This window comes from Kryptolebias marmoratus, linkage group LG22 (genome assembly GCF_001649575.2).
Source record: "Kryptolebias marmoratus isolate JLee-2015 linkage group LG22, ASM164957v2, whole genome shotgun sequence".
Taxonomy (NCBI): domain Eukaryota; kingdom Metazoa; phylum Chordata; class Actinopteri; order Cyprinodontiformes; family Rivulidae; genus Kryptolebias; species Kryptolebias marmoratus.
Genome location: NC_051451.1, coordinates 22,662,485 through 22,678,438, shown reverse-complemented (window position 1 = coordinate 22,678,438; position 15,954 = coordinate 22,662,485). Strand labels below are relative to the sequence as shown.

Here is a 15,954-nt window from a genome sequence, read left to right as displayed (position 1 = left end):
ATCTAATACAATCCAGTTAAACAGCTCTGCTATAAATTCTGCTTTTATGAAGCTTCTTTATTTAGACTCTGTTGATGTTGTCCAAAAGGTGCTCACTCTGTTTGGATTCATGCATATCACGTATATGTTTTAACATGCGACTCCTTACATATGTTTTCTCTAATAAAAAAATGATTCTAATCATTGTCTTTAATGTTTGTTTCTAGATACTACGGTGTATATCCCCTCTTTTGATGGCACATCATTCTTGGAGCTGCAGCCTCTTGGAGTCCTTCTACAACCTTCAGATGACAGCGATAACCGGCCCTCTGCAGCTAAGAACACCGCTCTTTATTTGACAATAAAAGCCAGATCAACACAGGGCACCATCCTCTTCAGTAAGTACAATTTCTTTTTGAAGCTAATGTACAATAGAACTTCAAAAAAACATCAACATTTATTTATTTATTTATTATTGTTGTTTATTAGCCAATCTGTAAGGTAGAAGAGTTTTACAAGCAAACCTTATATCAGGGGTAGGCAACCCTGGTCCTGGAGGGCCACTATCCTGCATGTTTTGCTTGTTTTTCTGCTCCAACACACCTGATTCAGTGGTTAAATCACCTCTTCATGTTCTGCAGAAGCCTGTTAATGACACACTGATTCAAATCAGGTGTGTTGGAGCAGAGAAACAAGTAAAACATGCAGGATAGTGGCTCTCCAGGACCAGGGTTGCCTACCCCTGCCTTATATAATAATAAAAAAAAAAATTACACATTAATTGTTTTTTCTCAAAGGCTGATCCCAGCTGCTTTATCCAGGATCTTGTTTTTTCAGTCATGACCCACACTTCTTGACCATAGGTGAGGGTTGGAACTTAGATGGACAAGTAGATCGCCTTTTGGCTGAGCTTTTTCCTCACCATGACAGACTGAAGCAACACCCTAATTACTGCTGACAAGATCACAATCCACTGATCCATCTCCCGCTTCGTCCTACCATCACTAGTGAGCAGAACACCCCGATACTTGAACTCCTCCATGACGCACAGACTTATCTCCAACCTGGAGGGATCCTTCATCGTTTTTGCAGTGGGATAAAGGTGGAATGATCTAAAGAGATGTTGAAAAAAAACATCTAAAGAGGCAATTGCAATGATTCTAATACAGAAAAAAAAAATTTCAAAAATCACCATTATCTTTAAAATTAAGCATTACACATGAGATATGAACATTGAATAACTGTCTGTGGACTTTTATATTTTTTGCAAAGCTGTTTTTGCAAATCCCACATATTAAGTTTAAAAGTCATTTGACATTTCTGAACGTTAATATCGTGAGTCATATAGTGACACAAATAGAAATCTTATGTTTCCAAACCTACAATAAATCAATAAAAGATCTAGCTTAAAGTTCGAACAATAAAACATTAGAATAAAACTTTGATTACATAAAGCCTTGTCCTTTGTGGACATCACAAAAGCTGCATGGGAAGCTTTTCTGATGTTTCAAAGCTGATGATTGAGAAATAACCTAAAAGCAAACAAAAGAATCCTCTAGAGCTGGTCACTCACATGCAGAGATAAGATTGCATTCACCCTTTACATCAACCTTGAGCTCTACATTGTATCCCTGCCTCCTGCCAGCTCCTTTGTTCCCACACCTGCATGCACACATACAAACTCCCCTTTGTTATAGAAAAAGATTGGGATGGTGCGGCCAGACAGTCCCTGAGTAGGTCCTTCTAACAATAGAGCATTGTTTTGGGGAGAGAGAAGTACATTTGTGATTTTTCATTGGGAGTTGTACAAAGCTGAACTCAGAGAAACATGCTTAATTCCTCCAGATTTGTCTCTATTATACTCCTGTTTAAAGTATATCTTAAGTACCCACTAGCATGGAGAAGAAGCCACTGCAATGCCTTGAGCTATAGGTAATTTACTGACTCTAAAAAACATCCAAGCGTGTGTCTCACTGGACCATAATTGCAGCTCCTCGCTCTAAAAACTGCAGCCACCTTGATTTTGTGGGTCTGCTGTTTGTTCCTGGGTTCCACCACTCAGGTGCGACTCCAACTAAAGTTTAACCACCGTGCATTGTGCAGCGATCATGGGTGATTTATTCCACGCAGGCCAGTGCGGACATCATAACATTCATCTTTCTGGTATGGCCTAGATCGACCTCTTATCTGTGACATCGTTTGCTGGTTCACAGGCTATCATCTACATTCCCAGGACTGTTAAACATCACCCAGCACCTCGGGGTTAACTTTCTCTCCTTTGATGAAAATGGGGATTTTCTGGTTTCAGTAGCAGTGATGAAAGTGATCTGGAGTAAAACATGTGATGTTTGGTACACTGTGTGCAACTTCAAACAAGTACATTTTGTCCAACAAGTATTTTTAGCTGCTCAAGATAGTACAGTGATTTATGAACACGCAGTAGATTTGTGAAGAAGTGAGAGAGTTTTTTCTTTTTAGTTTTTAAGCAATTTAACACATTTAATGTATATGAAATTAAAGAACTAGTATTAAATAGCCCCATTATTCTTTGAGTAATATTAGCTTGACTTGTCTTTCTCTCGCCTGTCATTGGTTTCCCATGATGACTGCTGAGTGTTCAGGATTTCACCAAAGGCTCCTTGTATTTAAAGAGCTATTAATTAGCCAGCTCACAGAAAGTAATATGACTCTAAATGGATGCTTTATATCAGGATGGTCTACTTGAAAGGTCAGCCAGTTAAAGCTTGAACACAGACCATAGTGGTGTCAGTTTTAAGACAAATATGATGATTTCAGTCTGACACTGGAGTCCAATTAGGTTAATAACTGTAGAGTATTCACAGGTGTAAGTCCAAATCAAGTTTGATGTTTTAGTTATATCGTATACATTCATCCTGTTTAGGCTCGGTTTCACAATCATGTGACTGCATTAAATAAACTTTGCATTAGAGATCAATGAGTTTTTCTATGGCTGAGTCAATCTTTAGGAATTAGGCAGCCAATGGCCGATCAACAACACTTTTTTTATGTGGCTGATATCGACCGATTTAAAATCAGTTGGTTGGTTAATCAACCTTTTTCTACCTTGTGTAACTGTTTCAAGTTTCGTTTTTCCCTGAACTAATTAATTTGTATGTGGATAACTGTGCATTTTTGTCTGTGCTGTCAGCTGAGTTGGTAATAATGTTGAAAATTTCAACAAATAATTGAAATACTTTAGTTTATTGTCACTGACAAGGTTATTATGGTATTACCACCAGCAGGGCAGCACCGTATTAAAATTCAAATCTCCTGTTTTTCTCCTCCTTAACAACGCACTTGAAGAGAAGCACTTCAGATGATTATTACTGTAAATCATTTTAGGACTTCCCATCATCTGTTACTTTAATTAAAATGAAAGTTTGAATGATCAGAATTTGCAAAAAAACTAAATTATAGATTCTGATTCTACTTGATTCCTGTATTTAGGCTGTTTTTTTTGTCTGTTTGGTTTGAATTATAATCTGAAAAAAGTATTTTTGGTATTGGTTTATTGTATATTTTGTTTTTATTCAGCAGAAAATATTAAAATAATCTTTTTTAATATAGATTATGTTAATATATTCTATCTTAATCTATATTCAATAAACAGGATGTATGTTGCACCGTTTTTTGTTTTTTTTTGTATTTTCTTTTCCTCTCTAAACATGACTGAGCCCTTCATATATACTAGGCCTGTGTGTCTGTTTATGCATATTTATGTTTTACTGGTGCGTGATTTTTCTTTGAATTTAGTGGTTTGAGTCATGGAAACATGTCTCTGTTTGCAAAGCTAAACAACAGTACATCAAAAATAATTGCAAAGCAAAGCTTTTAAGTTGCTAGTCTATAATTACCTTGAAGGGTTTTTTGTTGTTGTTGTTTTAAACAGAAAAAAATATTACACCTGAGAAGAACTAAAAAAAAAGCCTTTTGTTGTTGTGTTCACATTTGATCCTTTAGGTTAGCATTTTGAGACATGATAGTGGAATTGCACTTTATATTTTAATAAAACACGGCAGTTGTATCAACTTGAATATGAAAAAAGACTCTCAGGTAAATTTGCAATTAATAGTTTTCCATTGCAGTTTTTTTTTCTCTTGCTTGATTTTGAATGTGTTTCAAAGAAACAAAGGAAGATTATTTGAAATATGTTTGAATAACTCGCCAAGAGTGGAGAAAGAACATTATAGAACCACAGGAAGGTAAGACTGAATCACACCTGTCAGCTGTAAGTTGATGCTTGATGTCAAACTAAATAAATTGTTTCACCTCCACCCTGTCATAATTTGCCTCATATATTCACTGCCAGCAGTTATCTTGCTGCGTGGATCTTAAGTCTCTGCATGCATGAGCCTTTCAAGATTTACACTGAAGATCAGTTTGAAAAATCGACTGCTGTGCCAACTTGTTACCATCCTCATTCCATACCAGCTTTCCCTCGTTTAAAATTAGATGTGAACACTGCTGTAAATTAGAAATCAAAGTCGTAATTTTGAGCTAGTTGGCTCAGTTAAATCAGTCTCTTCTCTACTTTTAATAATATTTACAGTAATTCACTGCAGCAGAATGTGGAGGCGAGAAAGCCAAATGCGAGCCTTGTCAAGAAGGCGATGAATGTTCGGAAAGCATACATAGCTGGCACGATGCCTTTTATCTAGTAATGCTTCCTGGCTCATAGCGTGCTATCTCTTCCAAATCAGAGGAGGGGGAAACTGAAAAGAAAACTCCAGAGATCAAACAGGCAAAGTTAATCAGAAGAAAACCAAATGATATGCATTGAGATGCAGAGAATATCTTTGCCAAACCTGCTTCTTATTCTCGGCTCCCCTTTTCACACCTCTCCCCGAAGCAAGCCCGTGAGTCTCCCCCTGGACTTCAATTGTCAGCCTGAGAGAAGAAATACAGGGCTGGGGTTGGGGGGAGGTGTGGGGGGGGAGATAAAGAGAGAGGGAGAGAACAGGAGAGAGAGCAGGTGACAGGCGCTGACAAAAGACGAACGCTCTGTAAGGTTCAGCGCACAGTAAGAGGGCCATGGGAGACCACGCAAAACAATAGCCTTACAGAAGAAAAATAGAAAAATAAAAGATAGGGCAACATTGACATCTGTTTTAAATATTGTTTGTCAACAAATGAATTATAGCACCAGGTGGAATCAACTGCTAAGAGCCGAGACAATGGGTCATTGTTGTGGGAAGTTGAATTTGTCTTGTTTTCATTGTCTTAATTGTTGAATTCATTAAATCCCAGCATTCACTTCTAGATTTGTTTTTTGTTTTGTTTTTTTTAATTGAAGATGATTATGTGCCAGGCATAATTAGGCTTTTAGTTATCACCTATTCATAACAATAAATGTTTTAATTGTTTTATGGATTAGTCGGTATGTGGGCTACATGTCAAGGTTAATTACCGCTGGATATTTTCTTCTTGTCTTCAAAAAGTGCGCAGATTACTTATTAGTTCAACTTTTCTGTGAAGTTGTGTGCAGAATCTTAAAGAAAGAGAATATTATGTTTTTCTCCATCATGTCTTTTCATCATTTCAGTCTCTCCTAATATTTAGCATAAATAAGTTCTTTCGCACTATTTCTGTCTGCAGAACAAACAATTTGCAATGACCTACTTCTTAGGGTTCTTAGTCCTTGCAATTCAGAGCCTTGTTTCTTTGAATTAGTGGAAATCATTTTCATTATATTTCATTTTGCATACTAAAGATTTTTATGTGAACAGTTAAAAAAAGACGTTTTCTGTAACCTTTTTTTTTGCCAGCACAAGGTGCAGCATTTACTTCGCCAATTAAATGGTCAAGTGACACAACAAAGTGCTGTTTGCTGAGCAAAAGCAAACAAGGAAGTTAGGAATGAGAAAGTAATTATATTTTCAATTAGCAACTCCTTGGTTACAATATGTTTTTTTTTCGTCACACACATTCGGCGTAGTTTAAAAGAAAATAAATAAAAATGTTCTTTAGGTGATAAAATTAAAGAAATAGAGAACTCCACGAGATTGTTTTGGTTTAGGTAAAGGTTGGAGGAAATTGATTTAATTCAGTAAAACAGCTTCTTAAATGTGTGGTCTGTCATAGATAACAGATGAAGAATGATGGCAATAAAATGTGATGCAATGTGGAAAAGGATTATAAAGCATTCTACATGCTGAACATTGCATAACCAGTTTTAAAATTGACATGAATCCAACTCAGATTGTATGAGGCTGGTGAGATAACGTCAAATTTTGGCTTTCTTGTTCTGATGGTTCTGAATGTGTTGGAGTATGCTGGCAGTCTGAGTAGGCAGAGAAATGAAAAAGTTGACCGAGCAGAGATGAATTATGAAATAAAATCCTTTTTACTGTGTGTGTGTGTGTGTGTTGCATCACTGCTGAATGAGACACCTGCTCTGGTGGAAACTACCAAAAAAGCAGCTATGAGTGCCCTGGCAGGTGTTTATGTTCTAATATGAGTGTGATCTGACTCGTAACTGAACACTCGTGGTTTTGGACGATTAGCAATATGAGCAATTTGGCCAGTTTGTGCTATGATCTGAGGAAAAGGTTAATAGGTTGAATCTATCTGTAATAAGAAGCATATTAAGAGATATTCTTTGATTCAAACTAAATGTACACTACAGAAAACACAACTAAATGTTTTCCTGCCAATATTTAAAACATATGCATCCTCCAGAAAATGTGTGAATAAGTTCATCTGATATTGTTACCCAGGCAGCCCACACCATAATCTTTGCCTCAGTCTAACCAAAATATTTGTATTTCTAAACATAGTCATGTAGTGTTATGATAAAATAGTACAAAGGTTTTGTTGGTGTGCTTTTCTATGTCGCATAGTTATCTTTACTAATGTCATTTTGATTTCATTTCCTTCCATGTTAAACAGATTAACTTAAATAAAATTTAGACATTCAAAAAAGAAGAAATAACATGTTGGATGTTTATTTAACAAATCTGTTCAGTAAAATTTACAAAGGATTTCTTTGATTTTAACATTGTTTTTCTTGAAGAAATGGCCTGCTGACAGTATGATCCAAAGCAAAAGACCAAAATTTGGTCCCTGTGGAACAGTAATACAACAAGGTTATTTTATAACTGCAGAAGTCTGTGGCTACCAACTGATAAAGATTAGAACTCCTACCCTTCGACACAAAAATCATTGGATTATCTGAACAGAATTTTCCTCCTGTGACCCATTCTGAAACAGCAGTAAGCAATGTGGAACTGTTAGGTGCATCTCTAATGTGTTTTGCGACCAGAAAAAAACTCCAAGTTGGCTTATAAACTGATTTATCAGAGTGAAGCACCTTAGGCTAACTATAGCCCCCCTCTGATTAAGGCATGAGACTTTCTTGATGCCCTCTTACCTAGAAGGAGTGGCTCTGAGTTTTCATATCAGTTCCCCTGCAGCCTTAAAACAACTGGCTCAGCTTCTGCACTCTTTCCTGATGTCTAAATCCTCCACCCATGCCATTACAGATGACATGCACACTGCTAAGACACAGCACTGTCAAGCCCACACACCTCCGTTCTATTTTTAGCTAGCCACATCATCCCACTTCCTGAGATTTCTGTCTCTATCGCTGTTGTCTTTGGAAAATCAAAGAGGTCCACCCTGCACCTACTCAGTAGCTTTCTCTGGATTAGTAGTCCCCTGTCACTTTCTCTATTTCAGTTGAAATGTCCCCTATGGGCCTTGTTGGAAACACAGAAACATTTAAGGTCTCTCTAACAGGGCAGCGTTGCTGCTCAGTCCTCTGCCCTGAAACCACGTCTTCCTTCACAGCGAGACAAGAGAGGCAGGCTCCCTTTCTATCCAAGTCTCCCTCAAAGAGCTGTATTCTAATGTTGACATCCCTTTGCTCACGTCTTTTCAGACAGCAGTGTGGGACTGGTGTGCACTCTTCCTCCACCCCCCCCCTGAAAGCCATAGTAGCCTGTGAGGAAGGATTAACGCCGCTGCTGATGTCTGCTGCTCCCCGACTGCACTGTCTCACTTTGCAAAACTCTCAGAAGCTACCATTGTGATTTGGTACTCTGGAATGGTGAAAGTACCAGAGCTAATTATGTCATTTTGTCTCACAAATGAGACAACAAAAAGGATTTGTTGAATTTGTCATGAGGGTAACAGCATACGTATGATTTGTAATTGAGATGAGAGAAGTAAGACTCACAGTAGTTACCTCCATATGGTAAAGCTGATTCTTGAGGTTCTTTTGATCTATAAAAACCATAAGGTATGCATAGAATGTATGGATTTGCCATCATTCCAGTTGTCATGTGATATTTCTACCATGTCCTTTAAAAAGGCCTTTATTTCCTGAAGCAGAAAACTGACTTCTTCCAAGTCATTGCATAAAACTTACAAATGCTCTCCTTAAAACTAGAAGTGGCTTTGTGGTACACTGAGATAATCCAACTTATATTGTTACTAGTTTTGCAAAAGCAGAACAAGGTGGGTATTACACATAAAAGACATCAATATAAATATTGGTGGTCAGTGCTGCAGTCTTGTAATCCTTGTACCCTTGTGGAATCCCTAAATTTAGTTGTAAATTGACTACATAAAAATAAACAAAATGGAAATGAAATCAAGAACAAAAAAAAAGTGGCATGAGCGCATGGCCTCCCCTTCAAGTGTACAGTGTACCATTGGCCTGTGTGTGTGTGTATGTGTGCTCATGTGTTATTGTTGAGGTCATGGCAATGTGAACGGTTCTTGATAAGCTTCTGTCTACAGAGAGGCAAACCTATTGGCTGTTAGATGACATTTGTTAGCAGACAGGAGTCCTCCCTCAGGTTTTCATGTGCTGGGTATTGATCACAGCAAGAATGACCTTGGGTTACAACACTGAGTTCTATTGGCTGACATTGGTGGTTTAGGTAAAGGACCTGTGTTTACTGCTTTAAATTAAAGGTAAATTAGGATTTGCAGATCGGGATAAAAAAGGCAGTTGCACACGAGTATAAGATCAAGGCTGTTTTTATTTTTTTCTTCATTTCATTTGTTTGGTATGAAGTCCATGATTCTTTTTCTTTGGCAGAATTATTTTTTATTTCATTTTTCTGTATCACACAGACAAGACAGGCTCATCTCCCACCTTCAGTATCTAAATAAACTGTGAAGTCATGATATTTATTTTGTAGGTTTCATAATATGTTATTTCTGGTGATAAAGAAAAAGAAGCTCAGCCACTACTAATCTTATCTTTACTGTTTCAGCTCAGGAGCAAAACTTTGGAGATCAGTTTCTTCATCTCTTCCTTCAAGATGGAAGCCCTGTTGTCAAACTTGGTTGTGGCGGCAGCCATGTTTTAAATGCAGCTGTTGGCGAGACTGTGGACAACAACAGATGGATGTCAATCAAAATCCGGTATGTTCTTCCTTTCCTGTCAGTTTCTTTACATTTGTTTGCCAATATAACTTTCTGTCTAAGAAGACTTTTTTTTGCATAATAAATATGTTCATGTTTTTTGATAAGTGTTGAACACATCTTGTTTTATTTTCATGATGACATGTACATTGATCATCCGACACTAATACTTCATAGAATGATCATATTGACTTCTTATTTGTCTTAATTACCTGGTTATTTATGAAACTGTTATTCAGATCTAGATCAAAATAACTGCAACTAAATCCTTCTCAGTAACAGTGGATTGGCTCTGTTAGTCAGTTTGGACCAGTTTTAGTTCACTAAATATTAGCCTTAAGTCTGGGATAATATTGGATTTTGTCATATGAGTTGGCCAATTCAAGACCGTCCACAATGTTTCCAATAGATTAATTAGAAAGCTTTGGCTTTGCCAAAAGATTTACTGTATTTAACCATTCTTTTGGTAGAACTATATTTTAAGTAGTTGTGTTGCTTCATGACCCACTTTCTCATGAGATGAAGCTCACAGACCGATCTTTAATTAGAGATCCATTGTTCCATCAATGATGGCAAGTCATCTTTACCATGATGCAGCAAAACAAGCTAAAAAGATGTTATTACCATCTTTATCTGTTCATGTGTTGGAACAAATTTTTATGCTAGAATGCAAGGTCATTTTTACTTTTCAAACATAACGCTCATCACTGATTTCATGTTTCTGAAGGACTTTCCTTCCGACTTCTTGCTTGTTCATCTTATTTTACTTGTATTTTGTCACAAACTGCAGTTGAGAAAAATGTTCTTTTTAAAACGGAAACTGCTTGCTCCTTGTTGCCCTGCCATGCACACCACCATCATTCATTGTTTGTCTAACAGTATAGTTGTGAACATTATCAACCAATGTGAAAAACATTTGGTGTCTTAACTGTTACCCCGAGTTCCTTTGTGACCTGGAGCACTGCTACATGCAGTGCTTTTAAAGCGATCTCTGTTGGTTGTCCAGTCTTCAGGACTGTAACAATGGTCTTGAGTTCCCTCCATTTTGTCCCACTCTGTTTGACTATTGATGTTTTTTTGTGCCAAAATTATTTTAGAAATGGATGTGTGATTTTCAGCCTGGTGGGCTTTTTCTGAGATCCTTAGAATTCATTTGCACATTCTATGATATGTGCATATTCACATGATTGTAAAAACAAGATGCAGTAGATCTTTATTTTTAAATAAATAAAAAAGAAGATTTTTGATCACCTAATTGTAATTCTAATAACATAAAATTATTTATTAGCTCCTTCTTGCATTTTGCATATTTTTTTCAAATATGTGCAGTTTTGCAATATATAACGAACTATAATACTTTTGCCTGAGTTGATAAATAAAAATCTTATTTTGTACATTTTAATGCCTTAACTGCTTCGTAGATTCAGCTAGGGGTTTCACATTAAATCCAACAGTGTCAAAATAGCTGTGTAGGCCCTCGTCTTTTGATTGACACCTCTTTTGACCAATCCAGGTGAGAAAAAATTGTACATTAGTAACTACATACTAGTTATAGTTACAATAGTTTTGACTGCTGAGGTTAAACATTCAGTGTTACCTTTAGAAAGGTTCAAGAACAGCACCTAATTTAATTTGGGTATACTTTTCCCAAGCGTTGTAGGTATTTTTGGGAGACTGTCGAGGTGTCCATGTAAGGATAGTTTTAGTTGACACATAGTTACATAAATGTACTTTCAAGCCAACCAGCTATTAAAACAATTCAAAACTTCAAATTTTTTGAACAGTTGCTAAAGTGTCTATTTAAAATCCATAAGTTCTGTCATCTAACTGTTGCAAATCTGAATGAGGTGTGTAAAAGTTTTATAAAACAGGCTGGCTATAATGGATTGCTGACAATATTCCAGTCAATAGTACATGCACTTATTACGGTTTCTTCATTCCAGTAACACATTTTGACAATGCAATTTGCATTACACAAACTTTGCTGGAACCTCACTCACTTGTAGATGTGCAAAATACACAGACTTGACCATTTAAACGTTTGGAGGCGAACAATTCTTGGGAAACTAGAAATCATTTTTGTCCTTTAGGAACCTTTGGATTTTGTGCAATGTGCTGGAGTTATATGTTTTTAGGCTTGTTAGATAACAGTTAAGTTATATAATGTATCTTCTTTTGGAATCTCACTGTGTTTGGTACTTAATGATTTCAAATACTTTGTACTTTTCCTTTTTTTCTTGAAAGGCACAAGCAGGTAGTCCGGCTACGCTTTCAGATTATCATGGAAAATCACTTGGCTCCAAAACCTTTGGCAAGACTCTGTACCAAATGTTGAACTTGATCCACATCCATTTGCACTACTTTTCTTGTTTCTTTCAAATAGGTCTGATAAACAGTTTTTCTCCATGCATGGCTGATCTTGAGTCTCCGTAGTGCACACAGAAGCTCACAGCTCATCACTGCAGGGCAGAGCAAGCCAGTAGGGGAAATCAGGAAAAAGCCTGCAGCAGAGCTTTGCCTCTATTTATTCCTGATATGTTCAGCAGTTTGATTCATATGCAAATAAGCGTGTGACATCACAGGAATTGGTTCGAGCACCAAATACCTACTTTCCCCAGATAATAGGTGACAACACTGGATGCAGCCGCTTTAACTTGCAGGTGTCAGCATCTGCGCTTTGCAGGGCAGTGGTTGCGTTTAAACATAAATAATCCAAGTTTCTATTACTGAACACAGAGCACACAAAAAGAGGAAAACATTTGCCTTTCCTTTTTGTACACATACTGTTAAACTGCTTGTTCACGTCATACTCTTAGCAGGCTGTGTGTTGCACTGATGCAGCACTGCTGGGATCCAAAAGATAGTACAACACCACAGCAACATTCAGTACTTTAGTTGAGGAAAAAATAGCATTCGCATAATTTTTTGGTGTTCCTACAGTTTAATAACATCTTATTATGTTTAAATTAAATTCTACTTAGCCAAAATTTAGAAAAAAACATGTAATGGAAAATTTTCTGCCAGAACAATTTGATATTTTTTCCAAAGCTACTTTGGAATGTAGTCAAACAGTCTTAAACCACTCAATCTTGCTAATGACCCCCAACAAAGCCATAAAAAACATGGTAAATATTTAATGTTGAATTTTAACATCCTGTTGTGAGACTCAACATTAATGAATGAATCACATTTTCTTTTTGTAGTGCAATATTGCTCTAAAATCATCAAAACGACCCAAAGAGGCTGCCGTATGGGGCAGGGCAGAACTCTCTTTTAAGAGAGCTGCTGAGAGCATGCTTTTAATTGACTGGTGTAGAAACAGTGAGCTTTCTTATTGAAAATTGTGAATAAAATAGTTCAGATTAATTCAAGTAAGATTTTTTTTCAGAAGGTAATAGTGTTGTGGTGCTTAGTAAAATGGCATGTTAAAGAAAAAGAGATTGGTTACTAATGGAAAAAAGCAAAACATGATTAAAACATAACAGCTTTACATCTTTTCTGCCCTAAAATGAGTTGTTTTTATTTCTAGAAAAATATGTGCCATACCTTTTCAAAATACACCAAAATTAACAACAAAAACAAACAAAAAAAAAAGCGCCTTACTGAAGTGCCCTGTGCTGTCATATGAATTCACAGAGAGGCGTGTGCAGGGGGGAGGCTGTGTCATTTTTCATCTGGGGACGACATGTTTGCTGTTGGCCAGTGTTTTGATGTTGGGAAGTTTTTCTTCAGGGACTTTTGGGGCATAACTGCAAAGATTAAATTTCCAGAGTGGCAGACTCCAAATATTCCCCTGGTCATTTGGGAGGCTGCATCCATTATTTGGCGTCCGTTATTTGGTTGCATCCTGCTGTGCTTGACATTTGCTGATGGAGTAATCTTCATTCACACACAGTTAAAAATCATTGAGGATGATACATAGCTTTCTGCTGGAACACGCTGGGCACACGTATAGAATATAAATAGCAACACACTTTTATCTTTAGTGGTCCCACTAACAGAAACCTATTTGCTTAAATAAAAACTTAGGCTTTAATTTCCTTGAACTGCCTAAGGTACCAGTTCTATAATAGAGACAGAGCTTTATGTCTCATTTTTGTTGGTTCTAGTTTCACTTGACATATTTTCTTGAAAAGCCTTTATTTTGAAACCTCAAAACTGAATTTAAAATGGCATACATGAACCCTTCCTTTCCGTATAAATGTTTGTAGATGAGGCAAACAGGTTTTTAATGTTTATTTTGTCTCACCATCTAGGGCTAGAAAGAAAAGATTATGGGCTGCAGCTCCACACTCCTATTAGTATTACTTTTTTAAATTATTTGTCTCTGGCATGTTGAAAGAGTTTACATTTTGTGGTGTGTTTCTGGGAGAGACCTCATTATGTGTCAGGAAGCTGGGTAAACTGGGCTAACATGTAGAAGTGAGACAGTAATATTACTTCACTAAGTTGTTTATTAAGACTTCCTGTTTTGTGTGAAATTTAAATCCCTTCTGTATGTAATTAAACAGACTCTCTGTTCCTGGCTGGGTTTTTAATTTATAAGATGTGCATCGATACAGATTTTCTGTCTGGTTCTCAATAAACAATCCAAACGTCTTGATTGTAGCACATGTCATTCTGACAAAAGTTTATTCCAGTTCCGTAAAATGTTTAAAAACAGCATGAACACATTATTTAATCTATTTGATAAAAGTGGTAAAAATGTACATTTTCATTTCCTGATGTGAGCTTTTTTTCTACATGCACTTTTCTTTCCTGTGTCTGCCCTGCCTGCATCGGAGGCTGACTTGTATTTGTTTGTGTTAATTATGCCCCTGGCTTTCAAGCCCAGCTTTTAATTGAATCCCTTTTTTTATTTGCGGAAATATGGTGGTTTCTCAAACACAGTTCCTAATTTGGGAGAATATCAGTTTTTATCCCTGAGAAATTTATGTTTACTTTAGTTTGTGCATGTTGATGTTTTTAAAGACTGCCGTGTTATTGCTGTTGAATTGCAGTAATTACTCAATTTTAGTAAGAGGAGTTTATGAATACCTGGCAATCACATCTGCATTTTCCCCCAAATTCTTTAATCCTTTCTGTGTGGAAATGGTCATGTTGTGCCCCATCACATGAAGGGTCTAGAATGCAGAATCTGTAAATTTATCTCGTGATGATGTGGAAGCATTAAATAATGTCATCATGACTGCTTTTTACTATCTTTCAAACAAAAATCTCTCACTTCAGTAACCTGGTTAAAAAAAAGAAAGACAAGAAAAGCTCAAAACAAAAGTGTAATTGGAAATGGGAAACATTATAATCTGAACTTAAAAATACTGCAATAACATTTGATTGTCACTCACCAGCAACAGTGGAGCATTAATGTTTTTGTCTATGTGTGTGTTTGCAATATCTCATTGAATGGAGGTCAATGAAACTTTTTAGAAAGTAGTCACTGGGTTGACCTCTACAACTGGTTAAGTTTTGAAGTCAACCCAATTCAAAATGGCGATATGTAGGTGATATGCATTGCTTTAAGGAATTAATTTAGACAGTTTTGTTCAAATGCACTTTTTTTTAGCTTTAGTGTCTTTCTAGAAAATGATGTGACACGAGCACAGGGTGAGCCAAAGATCAATCAGGTAAATCCATTACTGATTATTGAAGAACAAGCAAAATGTTCTGAGTTGTGCTTCTTGCCCAGTGTAGGTCAAGCTCCAAAGGCTCTGGATCTAAACATTTTTGTAGCTGCCTGATAGATGCATTCCCTTAAAACTCCCACTAAGTTTTGAAAAATGGCTTTTTGTTGAAAATTCAAACCCCAACCTCAAGACCCTAAACTCCTGAAACAACATCTTTCTGCTTCAATAGTCTACACAAGACAGCACAATGCTGTTAATTTCATTGCTGATGACTTAGTAAAATAGTGCAAATTCTTGTGGAATTGTGTTAAATACTTACTGATACTAGTCACTGACCATTGAGAGGAGTTTCTAGATGTGAAAATCCACATGTGGGTGGGAAATGTCGCCTAGCAACAGCCACTGTAAGAGGAAGAAAACAGACGTGTTCTGTGAGAAGAAACAGTGAAAAGACATTTTTAGGACGTCTCTGGAGTCTGACTTCTTTGAATTAATGTCACAGAAACTGAGCTGTCTGAGTCTAAGTCCAGTCCAGTTCAGAAGCACCTGTTTATCTGTGTCAACTCGGTCAATAACAAGCTTTTTATTAAAGAGCGAAGAGGCTTCTTTTGTGCCCATCTGTTGACACTGATTTTGGTACATTTGAAAATGAAGCAGATTATTCGTAACTCAAGCTAAATTAACTGGTACATATTTTTTTGTTTATTTGAAAAAAATTGTAAAGAACATCTTCCCATTGGGTCACAGCCAGTGATTACTTTTTGTTTCTGAATAATAACAACACAGAGATCATCCTTAACACTTCCCCCACTTTGTTTTAATTGCAGGGAAATTAAAAAGGAAACATTTATTAGTCTTAATGTCAAAGCAGATATGCGCTTTAAAAAAATACATCTCAATATGGAGCTTTTTGGTTTTCAAATCCACACCATCTCGACACAATGCCAGATCTGAG

General features: G+C 36.6%; 1 protein-coding gene across 2 annotated transcripts in view; it reads left to right on the top strand.

Moving 5' to 3' along the window:
- eys (eyes shut homolog) overlaps positions 1-15,954 on the top strand; it is a 161,562-nt gene that overhangs the window by 106,527 nt on the left and 39,081 nt on the right. For both annotated transcript variants that reach the window (XM_025005208.2, XM_017412860.3), the window contains 2 exons: positions 207-377; positions 9,225-9,375. In XM_025005208.2, coding sequence (XP_024860976.1) covers positions 207-377; positions 9,225-9,375 — 322 coding nt within the window. The remainder of the gene's footprint in view (positions 1-206; positions 378-9,224; positions 9,376-15,954) is intronic.